The 25,305-nt window shown below is 43.1% G+C and overlaps 2 protein-coding genes across 9 annotated transcripts in view; one reads left to right on the forward strand and one right to left on the reverse strand.

The window, feature by feature from the left end:
• The window catches only part of dip2a (disco-interacting protein 2 homolog A), a 72,984-nt gene extending 67,184 nt beyond the window's left edge, over positions 1-5,800 (forward strand). For 5 of the 7 annotated variants that reach the window (XM_035604940.2, XM_035604934.2, XM_047337459.1 and 2 more), the window contains 7 exons: positions 48-218; positions 1,925-1,986; positions 2,165-2,222; positions 2,331-2,405; positions 2,873-3,047; positions 3,152-3,275; positions 3,399-5,800. In XM_035604940.2, the coding sequence (XP_035460833.2) occupies positions 48-218; positions 1,925-1,986; positions 2,165-2,222; positions 2,331-2,405; positions 2,873-3,047; positions 3,152-3,275; positions 3,399-3,651 (918 nt within the window). In that variant the 3' untranslated portion in view covers positions 3,652-5,800. Of the gene's footprint in view, positions 1-47; positions 219-748; positions 779-1,924; positions 1,987-2,164; positions 2,223-2,330; positions 2,406-2,872; positions 3,048-3,151; positions 3,276-3,398 lie in introns of all 7 variants that reach the window. The other 2 variants (XM_035604933.2, XM_047337458.1) reach the window with 1 other exon arrangement.
• Positions 5,801-6,123: 323 nt separating this feature from the next.
• Positions 6,124-25,296, reverse strand: si:dkeyp-118h9.7 (sacsin). 2 transcript variants are annotated; one of them, XM_035604931.2, is made up of 8 exons: positions 25,074-25,293; positions 21,842-21,890; positions 21,294-21,381; positions 20,521-20,632; positions 20,151-20,297; positions 18,593-20,024; positions 18,055-18,143; positions 6,124-17,936 (listed from the first exon to the last, which is right to left on the reverse strand). In XM_035604931.2, exons 1-8 carry the CDS (start codon positions 25,099-25,101, stop codon positions 6,955-6,957), a joined length of 12,927 nt encoding a protein of 4,308 aa, XP_035460824.2. In that variant the 5' UTR covers positions 25,102-25,293; the 3' UTR covers positions 6,124-6,954. The 2 variants fall into 2 exon arrangements, with proteins under 2 accessions (XP_035460824.2, XP_035460825.2); XM_035604932.2 differs by lacking the exon at positions 21,842-21,890 and having other exon boundaries at positions 25,074-25,296.
• Between the last annotated feature and the right edge of the window lie 9 nt (positions 25,297-25,305).

The raw sequence follows: 25,305 nt of genomic DNA on the forward strand, positions 1-25,305 counted from the left end.
AGAATTTTATGTTATTACTAAAAAATTTTTTTTTTTTGCATCTCAAGTTGCGAAATGTGAACCTGTCCTGTGTGCGCACATGCATGGTGGTGGCAGAGGAGAGGCCCCGCATAGCGCTCACTCAGTCCTTCTCAAAGATCTTCAAAGACTTGGGGCTTTCACCACGCGCCGTCAGCACTACATTTGGCTGCAGGGTGAACGTAGCGATCTGTTTGCAGGTAAGTCGCTGTCGGAGGACGAAGAGGAGGAAGAGGAGGAGAGGAGGGGTGGCTGGGTAGGAGCAGAGGTCCAGAGTCCAAGGTTATCAATATTTGATGATCAAATGTTCCTACGTAACAATTCAGATAAACATCCAAGATATCTGTGAAAATCGCAAAACAAAACAAAATTTACTTAGTTGTTTTTTTTCTAATTTACCATCTGGTTTCATATAAAGAGTTAACAAATTTAAAAAAAGGTTCCAACTATTTAAGACTAAAGGAATAAAGACATTTATCTACATTCTATAATTTGATGTTATCATTTACATTTACTTTGGCTCTTGTCAGTTTTTGTACAACTAGTACTTTGAAATAAGACGTTTGAACGATGCACAGAGCTGCTCCACAGTTTGACCACTCATCTTTTTCTCTTTCCTCCTCTGGCCCTGGGATTTTTTTTTCCGTGTGTGTGTACGTGAATTGTGTGCGCATGTGTGTCTTTGTTCATGAATATATCTTTATTTATCTGTCCTGCCCTGTCCTGTCAGCCCAACAGGTTAGGGAAACTGGCTGAGCAGGTACTGTGGGATAAGAGTGGCTAATTCCTCATTGTGCTACAGCTGAGTCTCTGTCTGTCTGTCTGTCTGTCTGTCTGTCTGTCTGTGTGTGTGTGTGTGTGTGTGTGTGTGTGTGTGTTTGTTTATCTTGCATGAGGTTTAAACTTTTTCAGACCAGCTTAAGCTTCATGCTGCACATCATACCATGAGCTGGCATCGTGAGTGGTGCTGTGATGTGTCCACTTTTGGAAGATTTCTAAATTGAGCAGTGTCAATTTTTTGGACCATCCCAATATTCTTACTTTCATTTCCAACGATTCACCACACCTAGTTTTAATCTCAACTTTTATTCGCTTTTTCCTGCTTCACACTCGTCACAAACTCCCCGACACAGTTTTGTCAACATGTTGACAGTAGTGAGTGATGCACTTATATTTAATCACACCTACATCTTTTAGTTTCATGGCGAAGACCAATCTCTGGATCTCTCTTTTGCTGAAACCTCTGCTTGGCTTGTCATGCCCCCCCCATACAGCGACTCATTGCTGGCTTGTGCTCTGGCTATACACTAGCAAAGGAGCAAAGGAAAACGTGTGGTGTTGTGACTAGGCTAACGGCATTAATAATGACAAATCCCAAAGCAGAAGGAGTCAATATCTGTCAACCAGAATCAGTGCTTGAGAGATGATTCCATCAAAATTCTGCTGCATGGCAGAGTTACAGACGTTTAATCAAAACAAATGATGCTCGGTTCAAAGTTTTCAGATATTTATGTCTTTTTTTTTCTTGCTACAGAAGATATATATATAAACTTTAATTGATTATTTCTTGTAGGCTCCTAATAAGTGGCACTGGAGATTTTCCCACTTTTGTTACACTAATTTGAAAATAAACTGGCTGCATTTTAGAGCAGGTGACTTTCAATCTGCGGGTCCCCACAGTGTCTGTGGCTACGTGGTTGAGTTGTGCCAAGGCCCAGAACTACTGTAGCCTTGCTGGTTGGCTTCTGGCTGCCCCCCCCCCCCCCCCCCCCCCCCCCGCTTTGTCAACATTTGTGTCATAAGCGGCTTCCACCTCCCCTCCACCCAGACAACATACAGCATTAATTAATGTCAGGGGGCTACGAGTTACTTGTACAGAATCATCGTCGTGTTTGTTTTTCTCCAGGGCACTGCTGGACCGGACCCCACCACTGTTTATGTGGACATGAGAGCTCTACGTCATGACAGGTGGGGGCGCCGCTGCAGCACTGTCACCACAAGAGTTTCACTTTGAGATGATCTTTGTCTAGCTTTCAATTTCCTTTATTTAGTCCACACCTCTTTTGTTCAACATATATCAAGAAATTAAATGAAAATGGAGATATTAAGATTGCTAATTTTGTTCTTTAATTTGCATCTTCCTCAGGGTTCGCCTAGTTGAGAGAGGGTCACCACACAGTCTGCCACTGATGGAGTCTGGCAAGGTACGGTGTCATGTAAACATTATTATTAATCACTGTCACTTTATGCTGCAAAAGGTTTTGCTGCTTAAACGGCTCAGTTAATTGTGTCATGTCTGTCTGCTGCTGTAGATCCTTCCAGGGGTGAAAGTGATCATTGCAAACACAGAGACCAAAGGGCCCCTGGGAGACTCCCATCTGGGAGAGGTAGGTCCTGCCACGGTCTGATGACTTTATCTCTGCAGACCTGTTCCACCTGGTTGTGATGCGATGCAGAGTCAGCATGTTCACCTGAACTTGAGCTGTCACGCTTAGGTCTTCTGGTTGCAGGAACACGGTGTCTTGAATTTCATTTAAATAAGACCCAACATATTTAGATATTAGAGCAACCTATTTTCTCATCGAGATTTCTTTGTAGATTTTGATTCTCTTCACTGTACATATACACTCTCTGGTCATTTTATTAGGTCCCCTTCACAATACATCTGGTCTTCCATTAAGTCTACTTTTATGGTGCCTTATAATTGTCTGCTTCATTTGACACTGAGTTAAAATGTTAACATTTGAGGTCATAGTTAGTTTAGTAGATCTACAACTTTGAGCGGGAGTGTGTTGGATTTGTGCGGTCATCTGTGTAACACTCAACACTTGTCAATGGTGTGTGTGTGAGACAGATCTGGGTGAGCAGTCCTCACAATGCCACAGGCTACTACACGGTTTATGGGGAGGAGGCGCTGCATGCCGACCACTTCAACACCAAGCTCAGCTTCGGCGACACCCAGACTGTCTGGGCGAGGACGGGCTACCTGGGCTTCCTGCGGCGCACTGAGCTGACCGATGCCAGTGGAGGTGAGAATCATCAGTGCTAATTTCTAACTTTCATTCCACACATTCACTGCTCTCGGTGTGGGATGGACGCACTTTGATTTTTTTTGTGTGTGTGTGTGTCACAGAGCGCCATGACGCCCTCTATGTGGTGGGCTCTCTTGATGAGACTCTGGAGCTAAGGGGAATGAGGTACCACCCGATTGACATCGAGACCTCCGTTATCCGTTCTCATAAGAGCATAGCTGAGTGGTGAGTATATTTTCATGTTTATCCGTTTCATATTTGAGGGTAGCAACATGGATCCGGACTTCTAACTTCTTCTAAATGTAATTTCCTACCCTTTTTGCATCCACCACCTCATCCTCCCTCCAGCGCTGTGTTCACCTGGACCAACCTCCTTGTGGTGGTTGTGGAGCTGGAGGGATCCGAGCAGGAGGCCCTGGACCTGGTGGCGCTGGTCACCAACGTTGTCCTGGAGGAGCATTACCTCATCGTCGGGGTGGTGGTGGTGGTCGACCCCGGCGTCATCCCCATCAACTCCAGAGGGGAGAAGCAACGCATGCACCTCAGAGACGGATTCCTGGCTGACCAGCTGGACCCCATATACGTGGCCTACAACATGTGAGGGCCTGGCTGCAGGAGGGTTCCCCTCTTATCGCACTACAAGAGACCACAGGACAAAAAAAGAAAATATGGAGCTTGTAATGGCCGTGGGCCCCGTGTCAGTGTTGTAGAATGAGAGCACACTGCCCTCTCCTGTCAGCTCACAGAGGGGAAAGTAACGTGGGCGCTGAACTTTACAGCAAGATGGAGAGAAATTCCAAGAGATATAAAACTGACTCAAACCTAACATCTGTTTCTCCCTCAGATTTTTTGTTTTATTGCCTCAACAAATAATGTTTTAACAGGCATTTTGTTCAAGTGAGTTTTGTATGTACGACAAAACTTGTAATAGAATTACAACAGGTGGTTAAGTTTTAATACAATACTGTGCCATTAATTATTTTACTCTGTCAATCTCAACAATACTAGACTATTAGTTATGGTTTGTCATACACTCGTGCCATAGAACAAGACTGACGCCAGTAACCAAACTCTGTTTCCAACAACCTCTCTAACACGTTTCATGTTCACGGAGCCTCTTGTACCATTAAGGTCATATGCTTTTCTTGAAAAAAAATAAAATCTACCCTACCAGCATTATCATTACATCTGCGAAGGGGCAGCCCCTCAGATTACGGCTGCATCCTGAAGTGAAACCTGGTTTTCGTGTTCCGGCTCAGCTCCGATCGCGTCATTGCATCAAACAAAGAAGCACAGGGTGAAGCAGCGGTGTTAGAAAGGGAACAAGAAGTGTTATTCGTTGCTCATTCCAGCAGTAACGCTTTAGTTTGTCCCGTCGGCAACAAAAGGTTCAGAAGTAATGTTGTGGCTTGACTAATTCTTGGATCTGTTCAAAATCGGAAAATGTGTAATGTAGTGTTTGATCTGAACAAAATGCAATATGAGTGATGTGAAAGATGTTGCTTTGAACGACTGCAGATATTAAGTACCAGTCTTTCGAGGTTGTGACATAGGGAGGAATATACCGATCAGCCACAAGATTAAAACCACATGCCTCAAATTGTGTAGGTCCCCCTCATGCCGCCAGATGGACAGAGGACCTTTGGAGGTGTCCTGGGGTGTTGGGACACAGTCCATGGATCCTTTGGGGCTGGGGGTTGTTTTGGGGCTGATCCTACATGCTTGATCGAATCGGGATCTGGGGAGTTTGGAGGCTGCATCAAAGCCTTGGGCTTTTTTGAAATGTTTTTCTTCTTTGTGGAGCCACATTGTCCTTCACATTGCAGGGGGTTGTTCTTGCCGTTTGGTTGGATGGGTGGTCTGTCGAAGTAACGCCAGGACGAAGGCCAGGACCTGCGGTTTCACTGCAGAACATTAGCCTATAACGGGATAATAGTTGTTATCCAGTTCACCCGTCAGTGGTTTTAATGCCGCGGCTGATCGGTGTAATCGTTGCTCACTGTTAGCAGCCAAATGACATGAAATAAGCCTTAAGTGTTTTTTCAGATGCCTATTCCAGCTCCTGCTTGTCTGTCCCTATCATTAGCTGTGTTGAATGTCTTTCATAGCGAAAGACTGGAAGAAATTGCAGTTGTCATGGGTTTGATGCAGAATGTCGTAGCCTCATTTCACGATGCAAAGGGTTGAGTGGAAGTTGAAAAATGTTGCGAGCTGCATTTAAGAGACAAGTGTTGTGACATCATAACATCTCATGTCATCATTGCGTAAAGATTCGCTTCATTGTACGTCGCTTATTTTTTCTACGTGCGCATCCCTTCAGAAACGGGCTGCAGCCTGCTGTAAGTATGTACAGGTTTTGTGTAAATTATTAATAGATGGGGGAGATGACAGGAAGCATAAATCAAAGACTGAATCTGGTATGTACGTGAACTTGTCCCACACAAACAAAAATTATTTGAAAATGGATTTCTAATGTGTGCACATTGGGAGAGAGATGGGAATCCTATTAAACCTTTTTTTTTAAGTGTGGAAGAACGGTAGGAACCTCCAGGACAGGGCACAGCACACATCGAGCACAAGGAGAAGACGGGGAAACGTTTTGCTCTGGTGTCTGCCGAGATGTTCCACCCTCCCTAGCAAACTTTTATTGTTAACATATGGAAAAGATACATTTGTCTGATATATGGTTAGTTGTCATTATTTTCATAACATGATTTCTTAATGAATAAAAAAGTGCTTTTAACTTGAAATGTCTTCAGTGAGTATCTGGGTATCCTGTTCAATAATGATATTTTATGACGGCAATGTTTTCTATCACTCTAGCCTTAAATGCAATATGATCTTTTATAAGCAGTGCTCAATATTGCATCAAATATCAGATGACAGAATCAAAAATTGAAAAACAAGCAAACCAGGTGGTGCAGAAGACATATGCTGTGTAAGATTTAGCTATATCACATCAAACTATGACTATCAAATCCCTAATTTTTATTGACGCATTCTTATACTTTTACCTTTGAGAAGTCTTTTAAAACATCCCGTGGTATTTAAAAACAGGAATAGTCATTTCATCCTTTATTGAACTTGTATTTTTTATTTCAAAAGGAAAAGCATAATAATACCAAAAGGAATGGACAATTGTGCAGAAATCGTTTACATTTGCATTTTCAAAACAAAACTGAAGTGATTAAATGGATATTCTGCAAGTAGCCATAACTGTTAACAATATAGAGAAAAAACGGATACATTTTCAGAACAGTCATACAGTGATTACTATTTATTGTTTCTCAGTAAGTAGTTATAAATGCTAAATAGAACATACAGTTGTACTGATCCGCAGTAAGTGGTCATTAATGTTTACAATATTGAAAAAAAAAACGATATATATTTGCACTTTCATAACAGCCATACAATGATTACTTAACATTGGTCCCTAGTGAGTAGTTATGAAGGCTAATAAAACATAACAAAGTTGTACAGTGACTACATTGGTCCTGGAGAGTATTCATAAATGTTAACATCACTAAAGTCATCACTAAAGTGCATTTTCAAAACAAAGTTCCACATTGACAATTGATTACGAGAGCGTAGTTAGAAATTATAACAATGTCTGATCCTCCGTGAGTAATCAGATGTTTATAACCGTGCACAAAATCCTTTGATTTTTACATTTTGATAAAAACAATTTAAAAAATCATATGGCGATTATATTGATTGGAAAACAAACTTGCAGTTTAATTTCAGAATATTATTTTCTTAACAGTCATATCATGCTTACATTTTTTCTGTTATACAAATACATGCAAGTTTTTTTGTTTGTAACATTTGTAAATATCACCATGAGGATAACTGTATTTTTTTAACCTAAGACAAAGACTGCCCGCACCACATGTCTCTTGAATCTCTACTTCACATATGCCTCCACTACACTGAGAAGCTCAGACGCTTTGTTCAGCGCTTGCATTCCGTTCTCTGATTTGAACTGCCCGTTTGGAATGTGGGGAGACGGATGGCAGTTGGGATACTGAGTCTTTTTAGGGTCCACTCCAAGCATCTTCAGATTTTGCACAATTTGAGGCAAAGCTGCCAGCTGGTGGTTGTAGCTGGAAACTTGCGCGGCAAGGGCTGAAATAGAGCTGATGGTGGGATGTTGACCATGTTTTTTATACTCGGCAGCTATGAGCAACTTTTCCACTGCTTGGTGGACTTTGAACAGACACCATTCTGTGCTGCCCTCTCCAGAGTCCGTGTGAGCTGCTCTGAGATCGCAGCGAGCCTGTCTGCACCAGCGTTGGGCCTCCTCTCTGTCAGGCCTTGGGACATTTTCATTATGGGTCCAAAAGTTGTAGGAATGGAAGCCTTTAGAGAATCTCTCTCGGCCATTTCTGTGATCCCTGGCCTCCTGATTCCATTGGCTATAGAAGTCTCTGAAATCTGAGTTTCCCCTCGGGTAGGACGAGCCCTCAGTTTTGCCTTTGCCGTTCCTGAGCTCCTCAATGCGATTTTGCAAGTATTTAAATGCCTCAGTTGAGAGGAACTGGTAGTCTGGATTTTTGTCAGGGTGCCACCTGAGGTACAGTCGCTTGATGGCTTTATGCCTCTGCTCCTCAGGAAGGGTCCATATCTCTGCCAAACATTTGTCAATTTCCCGTTTCGCTTCGTCAACAGAGGCTGGTGAGGATCTTGGGGTTGAGGGACGTGTTGATGGTCCAGTTGATGATCCGGAATGATGCGGCACAGCTCCTGCTAGTGGTTCCACATCCATGCAAGAAGTACCAGCAGATTTGCGAGTCCTCCCACGTTTTGGATTCTTTTCCCGTTTAAACTGATACAGGTCAAGACAACTAACTTCGATTGGCTCATCTTCTCCAATATCTACTTTGTATCTGTGCGAATATATTCCAGAGTTCCCAGGCACTTCTTCAACAATGACCGCATGGATATACCTATCAGTGCTGTAGCCAACATATTCCCCCTCTTCAAAGTTATTGAGGATGTTCATGTCTAAGGAGTCAAGCCATTCCTCCGGTATGTCTGTCCCAGGGGGCGGTGGTTTGAAAAGGCAACTTTTAGTTTCAGTACTGTCATGGATCCCATTCTTCGCCAGAGTTTTCTGAATATCTTGTAGACTGTCACACATAAGAAATTGTCCAAGAACTGGGAGGTGATTTGCTTCAAATTTGTCACCTAAAAGAGCATGAATCTCCTTCGTCAATGTCATATTGACTTCAGTTATGACCTTAGGAGCCATGTCATCGTTGTGTTTCAAGTAAAACATGCACCCTCGTTGCCCTCGTTTGACAAAAACATCAGTTTCAGCGGTAGTTCTGTCTAGTGGCTGTTCCATCAGCCAAAGCTTTGTTTCCAGGTTTTTGCAGCAGACAATCTGAATGCTGCCAAAAGTCTCATCGCACATGTGAGCAGCATCTTCATGTGTTATTTCTCCCCTAGACTGGTATCTAATAAGACATATAAGTCCATGTCTGAATGCAAATGAAGACAGATGTTTATCGAACCAGCCACTGAATTCGCAGTCGGTCTCAAACTCACAAAGCTGCATGTGCAATTCCACTACTTTCTCCTCGGTAAACTGGGACAGCATTTTTGGCTGCAAGTTCTGAGGCAGCATTTTCAGCAGCCGATGATGCCCATAGATGTCACTGCCCAAATGATATTCACTGAGTTTCTCGAGCATCAAGAACTTGTTCTCCAATGCCTCTTCTAACCTTTTGGGCTCAAACGTTGTGTCGTTGTAGTACAATGTGCATGACGGGTATAATTTACCATCTACTGCAGGAAGATGCAAAGACTCCACCTCATCAGGAAAGGACTGGTTCTCTTGAGCTTTGATTAACCCAAACAACTGCTGAACAGCGCGTTTCACAGTTTTAAGTTGGTTTGGGTTGAGTGTCGTTTTTTCACAAGTGTCGGCATAAACTGCTGCCAGAACATTACAATACTGCACTGCAGTTGGTTCCTTCTTTACGCCTATTTTCTTGAAGAAGTCCATGAAACAGAGATCTTTCGGACGAATTTTGTACAAATATGGTCTGAACTCTTGGTCGTCGCGGAGTGAGAGAGACACTTCATCAGTCCTCACAAGTTCTTTATCATTTTCAACCAACACAATAGGAAGACCAGCCAGTGGCTGTTCTTCAAACCCTTTTTCATGTAGGTAGGTGTAGGAACTTCGAAACACACGAGCGCGGGTTTTAATCAACTCGTCAGTTTTACAGGGAGACCGACAGATGTTGCTGATGTTGCTGGTTACACACTGTGTTGGTGGTTGGTCATGAGCACCTGCATCTTTCATCATTTGCAGCAGCTCCTCTGTCTGATAAACTGGTAAATGGATAATAGGCATTGAAGACCAAATTAAGTCTTGATGGCTGCGATTGATATCCATCAGGGAGCTCCTGATTTTAACAGCAGTTCTCTCAGCGGCAAATGGTTGGTGATAGTTGCACAGTTCTTTTCGAATTGTCACAGGAAAAATGAACTTGATGTCGGCAATGCTCTCCAGCAACTTTTCCTCTTCATTTTCGTTGTTACACCCTTTTTCTAAGGCTGTTTTGAAAAGTAGCAATGATTTCTCTTTCAACTCTTGAAGCGGAGAGTTCCCTTTTGCTTCTGATTCTAACTGGTATGCAAACGCTATTATCTCATCTTTTGATACAACATGCTTCATCCCGAGCTCTCTGAGCAGCTGATTTGCTTTTATTTGATTTTCGTAACCACACTCAGTCCAAAAGGTCACAGGCACAAATCTCTCTTGGGGCAACATTTTCTTGTACAGCTCCATGCAGTCATCAAAGTAGTATGATGCCGTGTCCAATTTGCCTTGGGAATTGCGAATGAATTTCACTCTCTTCATTGAGGAGATGATCTTTTCCTTGTACTGTGAATATTTGCAATCATCTTGCAGTGACAGTAAGAGCTTGAAGCAGTGGAGCAGCTGGCGCTCTGTGAGTTTGTGTGCAACAGGCAGAATGAACCTCATGAAATACTCCATATCAGTCAGGATTTTGATGCTCAGGGATTGTGACAGAGAGCAGTTCTCGGGACTGTCTTTGAGGAAGATGTTGTCGCTGTCGGGCAGGGTGAACAAATCTGGGAAAGTGCTCAAATGTGTGATTTTGAGGACAAATACCTCCTTAGGTCCATCGATCCTCACTGTTTTCCCACATATTGTTTCAAATAATGGCAAAGACTTGAGCTTTCTCTGATAGTCTTGACTGTCTTTGGCTTTGGATACTCCGGACTGCAGGGAGTTCTGGAGCTCTCTTTTGTCTTCAGGGGAGAGCAGGGAAAACTCAGAGTGGTTGATGTTATAAACCTGGTCCAGCACAGAGCTTGTATCATTCACATCCATGAGTTCAGGCTGCAGAAACAAATGTGTCTGTCTATCGAAAAGCATGTCATAGAAGAATACATTGTCGAGCCTCATGAAACCAAGTTTGATTAGGATGCCTGATATGTTCCTGTCAGAGGCAAATTGAATCACACTGGGCATGTCTTTCATCGTTTGCAGGAGGTGCTTGTTGTTTAGCCGTGGACACACAACAGGTAAAATAGAGCAGTCATTGAAAAGCTGCCGCACATCACTGAATGTCACAGACTGTTCGTCACCACTAGCAGCTGTAGGTTTAATTTGACTTTCCAAGAACCTCCAAAGTGAGTTCAACCACGTCAACATTGCCTGGTTCGGGACATGGAGACCACTGTGTGAATCAACTTCACAGCTTTGAAGATGATGCTGGATTAATGGCTTCAGATATTCCGCTGCACAGTGAACTGTCAGATTTTTGACCAGGTTAAATCTTTGTAGAACATCCATGTGCTCTAAGTTGGTCCGAAAGTCTGCAAATTGGTCCTTGCAGTCAAGGAACAGGCCTTGATATCCTGATACCAGCTTGGGAGATCTGGAGTTAAACATTCTCAGAACTTTATCTCCTGTGAGAAGAAGTGGAAGCCCATCGAGTAAACGGGAATTTTCCCCCGAAACCTTTTTTTTTAGGGAAGGATCTTTTAAGCAGAATCTCAAGAGCTCTGAACACCTCCTCTCATCTCTGATCAGAGTGGAAGTTATGGGCAGAGGTAATGCTTCATCTGTTTGAGTTGGGTCATTGAGAGGTTTTTCTTTCAGGAAGGTCCGTACAGTTGAAGGATGCACACGCTTCAGCTCAACACCAATGGATTTGAAGTTTTCCCAAACTTCTTTCATTTTAGTTGAAGTAGGGACCAATTTCATTCCAAGATCTTCCAAAACAAGGCTGATCTCATAATTTTCTGAGTCTGTCGACTTTGACAGGTAAAGTGCCTTTGTTGCCTCAGTTTCTCTCATGTCACACCAGTCAAAAGAGTATTGCTTAAGTGGTCGGCCTGCGAGTACACATGTTGAGCTCCTCATCACTGGAATCACGTGAAGGCCTCTTTCTTTGATTGATCTGTAAACTTCGTGTATCATTTCATGCCAGTGCTGATTGACATCTTTGGATGCAGTTGGCCAAAAACACAAGTACGAATTATTGAAGCATGACTCAATACATGAAACAGAGACTTTTTTCTTTTCAATGCTTTGGCTGATGTAATGAAGGAGGTCTGCATACAGTGGGGCAATGACTCTCTGATTCAACGATTCATTCCACTTAGTTTTCAGACTTTGCCCATCCTCTTTCCAAAGGTTTCTCCTTGAAGAATCTACCTCAAAGTTTGCATTAACATGCACCGGCAGTCCAGTCGTTCCTGGCAAAGGCAGTGAACAAAAGGCTTCTCCTTTAAAATCCTTACAAGCATCATTCGTACATCCGTACTTTGAGCTTGTGCCCAAACTTTGTATACGTGCCGCTACTGCTGCTTGGGGAAGTTTGTTTGGAATTGTTGCTTCTCTTCCATCACTGTTTTTGAATGAGCCAAACTGTTGTGCAATGATCCATTTACTTTGTCTTTTATCTGAGGTTGAAATCGTGGTTTCATAAATCGCCTTGTGCGGTGTCGCTGGTTGGTCAGATTGTAGTGCTTGTTGTTGAAGGTTAACAAACGCATCCTCTTTTTCTCTGCTCGTCTGCGGCACACTTTTGTCAACCCCAAAGACGGTCTTGAGTTCTCCTGAACATGCGTTGATTTCATGGACTTTTATTTTGCGGATGTTTTTCAGAAAGAGAATCAATCCTTCAGGATCTTCAGAGAGGGCAGAGCACAGCTCTTCCATGTCACGGTCCGTGACTCCCTGCTCTGATATTTTAGAGCCGTTTGCCATAGTACCCATCCTCAGAGGTAATCTGAACATGGTGCCATCTTTAAGGGGAAACTGTTCTGGAAGAAAGGATTTGTAGACGTCCACGTACATTTCCTTGAATTTGTCAGCTAGTTTGTAGCCAATACCAACAAGTGGTTTGCCTGAATGATGTTCAATGTATTTTTGATTGGGATCAGAAATGCACAGAAATTCATCTCCAGTGAGGATTGAGGGGCAATCAGTCAAATGGTAAACAGAGTTGAACCCGACACCATATTTCCCTGTCTTCCCTGGAGAGTTGTGCTTTCCTCCTTCTCCCAGCTGCTGAATGCCAGCCAGGTCAACGTCAGAAAACACCTTGTTGTTGAACACACACAGCGCTGAGCCCTGCAGATGGTTCCACTTGTCCCCAAATGTTTTCTCTTTGCCATGCTGTCGTTTGTCCCACACAAAGTGAATTTCTGTGGCCTCTGCATCGTCAGCATTTTGGATTAACTCTTTAAGAATATCCTTCTTTGATGGATAGGCTGAAATGATGTTTTTGATTCGAACTGTTAGTTGCTCCTGCTGTGCAAATTCAAATGCAAATGGGGAAATGTTCTCAGCTATGTGGCTTTGTAAAGTGTGATGCCTGGTTGTTTTTATTCCAAAGTAGCAAGCCATAGCACGTGAGATATCCTCGTGGCATAACGTGACACCAGAAACCACTGGCATCCATGGACTGTCATTGTAAAACAACTCACTTGCAGGTTGTAAAATGCCATGTTCATTGGGTATCAGACAGTCACCTGTTGTTTTCTCTTTGGCCTCATATATCCCCTTGTTTAAAATTGTGCGGCACATTGATAGATCCTTCTCTGGCAGGGGCTTCTTTCCATGTCGATGGTGCAAATCCTGGAGGACAGTTTCAAACTGACTGACTGTGTATTTTTTTTCAACACCTATGCTTTCCCAGAGTTTCTTGAAACTCGTGAAGGCAGGTGGTAGCATGTGGAGGTAGGGTTTTGCTTCAAACTGTTCATTTTCAGCCACACAGTTCACATTTACAAATGTACTGCCAACAAGAATGAAAGGGAATGAATGTGCGCTCTGTGAAATAAAAGCGGGATCCCCAGAATCGCTGAGCCACTGATCCAGAAACTTGTAGCACTCGAATGCTATTTTGTGAAACACAGGTCTGTCAGTGGATTGGGATTGCTTGCATGTTTCTTGAAGCTGCTGAAGCACTGTCTCTGGCCTTGGACTGTCACGAACTCCCAAAATCTGTAGGACCGGATCAGTGTTGTGTATATTCAGATTGGTATGATCCAGCACGGGTTGTGTCATGTTCACAAGTAGGGGGCATTTGTCACTGAAAACATCAGTGGGCCTTCGAAGTGTTACATTTATTTCCATTTTCATATCACCGGGTGACAACGCTGGAAGAAATTCAGTCATCCTCAGTGTTTCCCACTGGAGGGAGTCTGTGTCGTTCATGTGATATTTCATGACTTCAAGAAGGCATTTCAACTGCCCATATGCTTTCTTTCTGTCGGTGCTCCAGGTTTTGGTGATTGAGCCTGCTTTTTCTGTGATTTCTTTCAATGGGAGATAATCGCTGGCCATTCCAAGTTCCAGCAAGCGCTTAATCCTTTCGGGGGAGCAAAAATCTTTTTTTGTCCCACCAAGCAAACGTCCCTCTTCTGGTTCAAAAAGTGAGGCCACTCTCCCTGATGGATTCACAAGTTTCTCGATATACTGCAGCCGTCCGTCTGTTGTGGGGATGCATGGGTAACAGACCAGTAGATTGTCAATTTCTTTGACATGAAGGTCAATAGCATGGAGCACAAGAGAATCTCTGCTCACAGGTTCAATCGTACCAAGGTTGTTAAACACCACTTCTTGGTAAAACCTCTCCCAGTTCCATGTTCTGTCCTGTAAAGCCTTTTCCAGGCCTGCCTGTTTGAAGCTGTTTTTCATCCACAGTGGAAGATGAACAACATTGTTTTGTGGTTTTGCATATTTCTTGCACACCTGCACTGCAAGTGCACTGATCTCCTTATCCTCTTCAATGCTCTCATGTAGAAATATGGCAGTGTTCATTGAGCACCAATGGTCTCCATCACTAAAGAGCTCTGGACCAATGGATTGCTGGGCAATGGTGGAGTAAAACGCATCCACCAAGGGCTTGAAGGTTTCACTCACTTTCTCTCTGTCGGGCCAAAAGGTGTGGTAACAGTAATCTTCAAGTTGCTTGTTTTCAGACATCTTCCTTAGTGTCAAGAGTGTCGTGACATATGCTGTCACTACCGGATCCCGGAGGAGAGCTTTGTTCCAGTCATTTTTCACCCCACTCTCCCACAGGCCTTTTCTGTTGCTCGTCACAGCAAAAGTACCATTGACATTAACTGGAAGACCTGTGTGAATGGAAAGAGGAAGGAAGGAAAATGCCTGTCCAACGAGATCCGTTTGTAATGAGGTCAGTTTCCCGGTTTTGGGATTATTTTGCAACGGTACAGCAATGCCCCCAATGGGCAAAAAGAACTTGGCTTTCTTGTTTCCTTGAAGGGCCATTTTCAAAGACTCACGTGTCCCAAAGCAGTTGTACAGGAGCCAGGACTGTACTTCAGTTACACCCGACTGCTGACTGGTGATCTGGACAACGTTGGCTGTGCTGGAGTCAATGACCTCTTTACATTTTCCATCAAGTTTCATCAATGATTCCTCAGCTTGACGTTGCTTCGACACACAGGCTTCATCGGGAATCGTCATTGCACTCACGGTGGTTTTGGAGATGGTGAGGACGGTTTCTATTTCATCGTCTCTTGGCGGAGTTGATACAATGTGAGGGACACTTTGTAGAGACAATGCATTGACTTTCTTCAGAAAAAGCAGGTGGGTTTGCGAATTCTTAGTTAAGTGCTGTTGAAAAGTGATGATGTTGTGTTTGTGATACACTTTCGTGCTTATTTCTGACTTGAGAGCCTCTTCCTCAGTTCGGAAAGGTAGTTTGATCAGAGTACCTGGAAAGGGTTCAGGGGGACTTTGTCTGCTGAAATTACAATCAAAGATGCGTTCATACGGTCCAAACTGACCAGGGAAGCAGTGAAAAAGATGCTGCTGAGAGAGATCCAGTTTGATTCCAGGATTTGTTTTGTGCTTGATGTGCTTTTTGAGGTGAGTTACATTTGGATCAAATATGAGGAGACTGTTGCCACTAAGGATGGAGGGAACATCTGTCACATGATACACAGTATTGAATCCAAGTCCGAACTTTCCAATTTTTTCCACCTTGTTTTCTTTCGAGGCAGAGCCGACTCTGACAATATTTTCCCAGTCCTCAACTGTGAACTGCTCATTATTAAAAGCCCAGAGACAAGGTCCTTGACACAGTGCCATGTTGGGGTCAATGAGACTTTCAGGAGCATCTTTGTGTACTCTGAAATCCACCAAGAATTTACAGACCTCTGCTCCAGCATCTTCTGCATTTTGAATGAGCTCTTTGAAGATGTCACTTTCTTCATCATATTCCTTAAGAATGTTTTTAATCCTTGTTGTTATTGGCTCAGATTGTCCACACTGTTCTATCCCCACTAACTCTGGATTGAGGATGAAAGTGCTGAGAAACTGGATGTTTAACCACTCAGCCGTTGCTTTTGGGATTTCATCATGTATGACATGAACTTCCTCCAGGCTGCACTTGAGCTCTTTCAACCCACCTTTGCTCACATCACAGAAGACTGCTGTTGACCTTGGTTTCAGCGTATATTGCTCACCCTCTAAGATGACTGGTACCGGGATGTCATCCTTAACTGCCTTCTTCTCTCTCCACAGCCAGTTAAGAATCTCTATTGACACTTTTACCTCGGAGGAACTTGCAAATGGCTCTTGCCTTCCTTCAATATTTTGCTGGATAGAATGAAGAATGCCAATTACTTCTCCATCTGAAATCAGTGTCCTCAGGCCTGAATTCCGGAGCAACTTCTTGTATGACAGAAATTCACTTGGCACCTTCCCAATGTAAGAGCTCAGGTCTAGATTATGTGGGTAGTCGAGAACCAGATCCTTTGGTGAAACAAACTTGTTGTGGCTCCAAAGCCAGCGTGTGTCCTCATTTATCATTGGTGCAAATTCAGAGATGTAATCTTGCATGTGTCTGTAAATGCTACGCAGCTCCGTCTTGAAATCCACATCTGTGTCAGGATCGTTCATTTCCTGTGCTTTGGATGTCAAGACTGATAAATTCTCCATCACTTTTTCAGGTGGGGGTCGGCCTTTGAGACCAAGTTTGTTGCTCACTCTGTCACTGAGGTCTCCCACCAGAGGCATTACATGTCCAACAATGTCCTTGAACGCAGAATGTCTTATTTCATCTGGGCAGAAGAAACAACTTCCCTGATGTTGGTCATTGCCAGGTTGATCACATGGGACCCATTTTAGCATTTTTAGGCGTTTGAGCTGCTCGCTCGAAAACTTGGACAGTAGATCATTGGCATCCAACATTTTCAAGAGCACCTGAGCTCTTTTCTGAGCCTCAGCTTGAGATTCAACATGCATTTTGTCGATCAGTGTGGCGGCATGCAACAAATGCTGAGGTGACACGTCTACCTCTTTACACAGCAATCCAAGATCTGTTAGGCTTTCAAGCATTTGCTCTGTGTGAGTGTACGGACGCGGGGGGAAGAAGTGTGACTCAAAAATGACTGTAAAATTTTGAATTCTTGGGTCGAAAAAGCTTGAGGCCTTTTTCAGCTCTCCATTCACTTCAATGAAGCCGAGGTCCTTACATCTGCGTTTCAAGGTCTGATTCTGAGAGAAAAGGACATTTCCATGCTGTAAAATCCAAGTCATGATTTTCTCAGTTTCTTCTTTGCTGCAAGAGCCCTTCTGAATACAGTCAATGAGGAGATTGACTGCTTCAGCTGTGTGTAACAGATTAACTTTGAGCAGCCGTAACAATCTGTGATCGGCCTCAGTGGCACACTGTACAACTGAATCAGGCATAGGGAGCTCTGTTGGTACTGTTAAACCAGAAGTTAAAAGCAAAGCCTGTTTTGATTGAGCTGCAGAATACACTCCTTTCATGGTCTGAAAAAGAGGTAACTTTGAGAGTAAATCTTTCTCACACCTCGAGAGGGAATCCAGACGAGAGAGATAATCTTTCAGTTCTTCTCGTGCTGTGTGAGAGGCCGACTTGACTTCTCCGATGAGATGCTGGGAATCTAAATTCACCAACACTTTCACAACGCTCCTCGGAGATGGGCACAGCACATACGAGTCTAGGTCTACGTGCTGGAGCCACTCGTTTCCTCTCACCACTGTGCCACTGGCTTTGTTCACCAACTGAGCTATCTGATCTGGCAGGCTAATCATTTTGCGTTTCTGAGAAATGAGGGATGTGTTCTGCTGTAGTTGTGCCAGTGATACAACCTGACTGACAGACAGTGGGCTGACTGGTATTAATGGTATTCCAGTGAAACGACTTAACTCTTTGAAGTGAGTGCTGAGAAATTTCCAGAATTCTTGAAGCCACTCCAAAGGTGGATGTTGACTGCTGCCGATGTTCCAGGCAACAAGTCCCGTCGTCGTCTGCTGCCAGTCCTGTGGCAAATACCTCCTTGTATATTCAGCCACATGGTCCGCACCAATGTTAATGACCTTGTATAAATCTGAAACAGGCGTTTGAAAAAATATGTTTAAAAATATGCAGACATAGTGTGAAAACATACAGATGACACGACGCAATCTACGTTTTAATCACTGTGTTCTATAAAATGACATCCTTACTTTTTCTGGCCAGTTCACTCAGGTGGGTGATGCAGGTTGGACTGAGATCGTCTGGGATGAAGAGGTGTTTGCAGCACGGCAGCAAAGATCTGCACAAAAGAGAAGTGTTTTCAGTGGTCATGTAACAAAGACAAGGACAATTGGACATCACTTTGGGCAAAGAGCGCTGCACACAGCCCAACAATAAAGCACCAGCCCAAAGCATAAAGCTAGAGATCTTTGTTTGGTGACGCGGTGGTCAGCGTGACTCTGCAGTGGGCAGATGGCGATGACGTGATGAAGTAACCGCAGTCGTGCAAAAATTTGTATCATGTGTACAATTATACAGATTGCCCTCATTTTAAATAGAACAAAAATTTGGTGATCAATTAAAGGGCCCAACCGCAACATCACAATTTAACCGTCCTGTATTGAGATTTTGGGCGTTTTTCGGATCAGTACCCGGTCTTGGCTTCAGAATCATCAAAAGTCTAACACACACACACACACACACAGATAATTCATATAAATACTGTATTTTATTACAAATATACTTTACCTCGGAAATTCATTGCTGTCGATTAAAGCAGTGTCCTCCTCTCTGTTGGTGAAAGACCTGAAGGAGCCATCGTTGAGCGGAAGCAGCTGAAGACCCTCAAGTTCTCCGTATTCTCCATCACTCAAAATGTACTCCAAGAGACGGAGTCTGTCGTCTTTAGAGATGTCATGCACGCCAATCCTGCGGAGGATGTCCTTTACGAAAGCTGGAGTCACGTGTTTCAGGGTGCTGATGTATGGACAAGCCTCATTTATAGCTCTTGCAACGCTTCCTGGTAACGTGACGAGATTTTCTCCACAGGAAACCAAAGTCCTTTGAATGGCGGCCAACATTTCTGGGCTCGTTGGACCGTTACAGGGGAACACGGCTTCTGACGCAGTGATAAACTTTCGTTCATCTTTTGCAAGAGAGAGGACAGCCACATTCTGTTTGAACAAGTGACTGAGAACATCCAGAGCAATGGCATACCATTTGTCTTTGCGCTGTATCCGGGCAATATCTGGCCACAAATCGTACACGGAGCGGACGGGAAGAACAGACTGTTGGGCAAGTTTGATGGCATCTTGAATGAGGGTGAGATATGCCCGTGGGAGCACCTCCTTCATCAGCAGTTCATTCCATACAGCATGTTCATCGTGTTTCTGGTCTTCCTCTCGCCACTTGATGAGTCGTCTGTTGTCTGAGAGACCAAAGCATGCGTTGACATAAACCGGAAGTCCTGTCTTGTTGGACTCGTTGTTTGGGAGGGGGAGAAAGCAGCTCAGTCTGGTCTCCCTGCAGTCTCTCTGCTCACCACAAGGGAACGCCAGGTCAACTTGAGGGGAAAAGCTCAACTTTTTTGCGAGTGAATCAAGATCGTCTACGTTGCCTTCTCTCATGGTACACGTTGTCACAAGCCACTTTGTTTCTTTGTGGACATCTGAGTGGAGGGTTATCACTTTGAACCTCGTCGATGCCTCAGTGACTGACGCGTCGTTTGACTCCAAAACGTCATTTGTGGGGAATGAGGACTGCACCTTAAGTCTGGTGTTAACGGTGCCATGCACGTCAATGTGTACCAATGACACAGAGGTCACATTTTTGAGGAACAGGAGGCTCAAGTCTGCGTCTGCAATGAAGCTACTGAAAAGCTCAACCACCCTGTCAGAGTCATACAGATTATCGGAAATTTCGGATGCCTCATTGCGCAAAGGGAATCTGAAAATTGTGCCATCAAAGAACTGATCCTCCAGGACAACTTCTGACCACTTCCGTTCGCTAACAAGTGAAACCACATCACGAAAGGGCTGGAACTGATCATGCATGATCATCAGAGCTTCTTGGTGTTCCGGGTCATCCAAAGACCACAGGAAACCTCCATTTCTCTCTCCAAATATTTTTTCTTGGGGGTCCATCAAGCCAAGGTGAACTGAACTGAATATACTTGGCACATCTGTAAATGAAATGAAAGATATTGTGCCATTAATCTGCTACACACATTCTCTATGTGGACTAATACTTACATTAGTCTAATAATCATACTATTAGGTAAGTTTTTGGTAACTGTACATAGATGTACCTGTTGTGTGGTAAACAGAGTTGAAGCCGATTCCAAACCTCCCGACTTTGTCCGGGTCATTGCGCTTGTCACTCCTCCCTGCCCTCTGAATTCCCTCCCAGTCGGCGTCCGTGAACGCGGCATTGTTGTAGGCATAGAGAGCAGGACCTTTGCAAAAGAAATGACAAGGAAAAGTGCTTATGACATTATGTTAATGCATCAATGATCTGCTTATATTGAAGTCCATCCCAGCACAAACGGAGGTACAAATGCTGAGGTAAACAGAAGATGTACTGTAAGGCAATTCCGTTTCTCCTTGCTCTCAATATCACCAGAAAACAGCCTCTTATTATAAAGATTAAAAAAAGATCTTTATAGAGATTCAACATACCTTGGTATTTTCCCAGTTCGTCAGTCCAAAGGCTCTCGGTCCCGTAGCTTCTCTCATCGTGGATGAAAACCACTTCTGTGGCTCGAGCATCGTCTGCATTTTGAATCAGCTCCTGTTGACAAAAAACAACGACACACCTGACCATGAACAGAGCGAACAGTCAAGGATTCCAACGTTCCTGTGGCAAGCTCAAAAAATCAAAAAAAACAAGATGGTTAAAACCCCTGCATACCCTTAGTCCACCACTTTATCATTCTCGTTAGTACAAACATAGAGCTTGGTGACATCCTGTAATTTCCAGCTAATCGGCCAGAGAAACTGCAAACGCCTGTTTGGGCGTGTGGGGCTTCAAATCAGTCACTTACTATCTACTGTAAGAAAAGTTAAGTGAAGTTATCGGTTGATTCAGTACAGAGGAGGAATCTAATGAAATCCAATTCAGCACCTCAGCTGACTGAAAGAAAATAGACGAGAGGAGAGAGAACAGCGAGTACTGTGATGTGCACATGTCTAGGTTTCCCCAGGAGGGGGTGTAGTCTGACCAAAAGCGTCTACCACTGTGAGTTCATAATATTTATCCAGAATGTCAGTAAAGTAAAGCAAGTAAATTCACCCGTGTGTACGAATGTAAGCAGAATCAGCATGTGAAACAGACAAGTGTGTGTAAGCATGGTCTAAGGTATAATGCTATTAATGGGTTGTGTATTAATAAAAAAAAAACATGCAATGTTATCTATTATAACCAGCATTTGACAAATGAGCGCCATACCAACCTTCAGAATTTGTCCACCGTCTGGATATCTCCCTAGAATATCTTTCAGGTAGTCGATGAAGGGCGGAGCCGTTGCCCCAAAGGACGTCCTAAACAGCAGCAGCATTAAAGAGACAGGATTAAAAATCATATCAACATGTGGTGAATCCACCTGGAGTCTGAAGAATGGAGTTATGAGTTAGATTTGACCAACACATACTGCATATTTGTCATATATGTGTGTAGCCGTATATAGTCAAAGTGCTTTACTTGAAAATTATTGCTGCTGTTGGTGTTTCCTTGGATTCATATTATAAATGGCAAGTTTACAAAACTATGTATTCTGGGCAATAGACAGTCTTGGCAGTCCTGGGGCTAAGGATAACATTATTTTAATACGTCTCTGAAGAAATTAATAACTCAGACATTGTTTCTCAACTCTGCTTCAAAACCGCATGTTTGTTCATTGACCTCGAAATCCCGAGAGGGAAACTAAAGGTGCCCCACCCCCTCTGACTGTAATGGGTCAGTGCGTCACAGTTAAAGCAGACACAGGTGAAACTCACTCACCGAGCTTTTCTCTTTGTCTTCAGACTCATCATCCTGTCTGTGCTGGAGGCTGGAAGACAATCAGATCATTGAGTCCACATCAAAGTCAAATGAGATCCGCGCAGATCACTGGCAATAATTTTGAATTAACATAAAAGCAATGAGGCCTGAGCACATCAGTACCACTGAATCTTTCTTTTAACACTTTTTTTTTCTCCATACATTATCATGCATTACTGATGGATGGACCACAACTGTGGTGCCAGCTCTGTTAATGCAAATGTCGGCCGACTGGCCAAGCATTGGAGTTTCCCCATTGGCCGATGCTCTTTTGAACTGGATCTGCGCTCACAGTTTTTATATTTAAGTTTTTATTGAATTTTCACAAGATTGTAATAACAACAACACAATCAGCATCCACATGAAAAAGTAAGACAGTAGGGCCTAGTTTAATAAGGTACACAAACAAACAGAAACAGAAAAACAGAGAAAACAGAAAAACAGAAAAACAGAAAGAAAAAAAAAAGGAAATACATAAAAACTAAAAAGAATATTAATGTTTTGGCTGTCTGGTGGCATCTGAATATTCATACACAAGGATTTTGAACAGCCATTAAATCAATAATTTTGGCAGTGTCACATCTATAACTGTTCCATCTTTTTCAGTTCTTTTCAAATACATTTTTTTCTCAAAAAATAGTTCAACTTTGCCATATTTGTTTTGGGGGTGTTTACCTTGAGCCAATTCCTGGTGATAGTTTTCTTGCTTGCTTGCAAGTACAATTTTGGAGGGCTACTGATCTTCTCTAATGACCACATTTTGATTGTTCCCAAGTTCATGGGGGGGTCACCCTCCATGCTGCCACACAGCCTCCAACAGTGTTGCCAATCTACCGACTTTGTTGCAAGATTTAGGCCTGTCACAATAACTCAATTTTGTTGCACGATATATTGTCCGACAAAATGATTGCGATAAACAATATTATCGTCATTTTAAGAACAGCGAGCTTTCAGTACAGGCCTGTTGGTCGTTATGTTTTTCTAAGTTTAGACTTGCGTTTAGGCCTCAGACAAAACAAGCAATTTGAAGACATGATGCCTTTAGAAAAATACTAAGAAATCTATATTTTCTGATATTTTACAGACCAAACCAGTAATTGATAAATCATACGACGAGAACAGATGAGAGAACAGAAGCAGCGAGACTTTGCTGAACTGTTGTTGACATTCATTCTTTTGTCAACAAACGATGGCTGTTATTGAGGTCAATAAAAATTATTGAGTTCATATTCATGGATCTTGCGATAAGTCGATAACGAATTAGCATTTACCTGCTTTTTCTTTTTTAAACAATGAATTGTAGCTCAAATCACAGCACAGTAGAATTGAACTTGTGTCTTGTGATTTTGTCAGACGATGCTGTAGCTATAAAATAAGTATGTATAGCGATGCAGAGCAGCCACTTGGAAACAGCTCGGAGGTGACCGCTGGTTAACATGTTACTTTAACGGGCCAAGTTTCACACACTCACTATTTCTCACAGTAGTTCTGTTTTCTGACAACAGAGACTGAGAAACATATAAATGATTGGAAATTTCAGCCGTGCTCAACACTGTATATATATATGAGCACAGACTAGAGCAGGAGAGAAGTGAACAGATGAAGGGCTGAATCTGGCTGACACGGGGCAGAGAGGAAATGCAACACGATGATATCATGAATACAGTAGCTCGTGCATTACATCATCTGGCAACATTGGCCACTTTCTGAGCAGGCTTGAGATACTCGACTTTGAAAGTTCCGCAGTTTTTGTTCATCTACTTCCTCAATTTTGCACATTGACCATACACATTCCAGTCAAACGCTATATTTTGACTTAGTCTTGCTAACTAATTTAGTAGGAAATCTTTTTTTACATTTGTGATGAATGGAAAAAAGTATTTTTCAAATCAAAATGATACAAAAAAGTATCAGGTAGTGATGGGATGTGCTGACTGGAGTGACTGTCATTTGCTGAGCAAGAGGAAATCTGTGGTGCAGTCTCGGCTGCTTCCAGGAACAGGTCCTCACGAAACACAAGCTGTTTTCTATGACAGGCCCTCCCTTACATGCTCATTCACGTATACAGGAACCACACACAGACGAAGCTGATCCCCTTGTGCTCTGAGTCCATTTAGAATGAAAACTTACTAAAGACAGATCTTTGTATTTATTGCCTTATTAACACAGATTTACACAATTTGAACTGGAATTTCAACATTTCTGCATCTGTCACCTGAAAAATGTGTTTTCTTACCTTGTTTGCGATGCCGTGTGCATGACAAAAGTATCCGTGAATTGATACACATGTGGAAAAGGCACTATTAATAATGTGTTTTTATTGTTTTTTGCCAGTGTATGTATTTACTTCTCTGTGTTCAGGCATGTATATTTAATACCAGAACAGCCAATTCATCGTCTGTCCTTACACAGACAGACTTTAGATCTGTTTTCTGACGAAATTAAGATCTTCATGTCTGTAACATTTGTAAACACAGGTAGAAGTCGTTTCACTTTGCCTCTCGGAAAACCAGCTCTTTGATACAACCCATCTTAACATTTGAAGGGGGTTTCTGGTTTCATGTAATTTTGCTGACTCACACTGCTTCTTGTGGATGAAATTGGCAACGCTGCTCTCAAGAGCCCTGGACTCAAAGTTAACATGAGCATTGATCTTTTAGTTTTTTCCAATCTGTAAGGCTGAAACTGTTCCAATGTGTATATGTTCCCCACAACACACCACTCACTCTGCAGGTGGGGCGAGCAGGGACCCGAGTCATATAGGCAGAACAACATTTTACTGGACCATTTACTCAATTTAGGCTTTAACTAAGATGCTCCGCATCTGAAAGGTCAGATTTTGATTTGGCTGCCTCACCCCAAGGCTCACCAAGTGGAAACTGGAATAACCCCACATCAAATAAGGAAATGGGCTAAATGGATGCAGAGCAATAAAGAGAATAAAAACAAATGAACCACTATAGAACAATTACTACAAGAGTAAGATTCAAGTTCAAATTACAATTGAAAAAATGAAAAATGATTTCCTTATTTCTCTTGCATTCTTTCCCCTCATAGACCCCAGTATCTCTAGTTTCCCATAGTATGAACTGTTTTACGCCAAGTTTCCATTGACATTCTATTAAACAATCACCGACGGGGTTTAATCTAGAAAGTTAGAAAAAGAAGAAACGAAAAGAAAAGCCCACAGTACCTGGAGCATGTCGGTCGACGGGTCGCATCAGTTGGAAGGGAAGAAGGACGTTTCATCCCTGGCGTGGCCCTTTATACGCTCCCTGCCGGACGCTCCCTGCCGGACGCGTCTCTCTTCGCTTTCAGCGGCACAGACGCTTTGGTGCGAAACGAAACTGAACTTGAGCTCGGAAGGAGCCCGGGGCAGAAGGGTGTGAGACCCAGTGGTCGTTTCGTCGGACTGCCTCGCTGAA

The sequence above is a fragment of the Scophthalmus maximus genome, chromosome 14, assembly GCF_022379125.1.
Source record: "Scophthalmus maximus strain ysfricsl-2021 chromosome 14, ASM2237912v1, whole genome shotgun sequence".
Lineage (NCBI taxonomy): Eukaryota > Metazoa > Chordata > Actinopteri > Pleuronectiformes > Scophthalmidae > Scophthalmus > Scophthalmus maximus.

Bases quoted from the DNA above. Each gene is read 5' to 3' on its own strand.
- si:dkeyp-118h9.7 (XM_035604931.2), bottom strand. From the start codon at position 25,101: ATGCGACCCGTCGACCGACATGCTCCAG. The intron at 21,382-21,841 runs GTGAGTGAGTTT...GCTGCTGTTTAG, and splicing joins AAGACAAAGAGAAAAGCTCG to GACGTCCTTTGGGGCAACGG. The intron at 18,144-18,592 runs GTAAAGTATATT...TCTTTTGTGCAG, and splicing joins GACAGCAATGAATTTCCGAG to ATCTTTGCTGCCGTGCTGCA.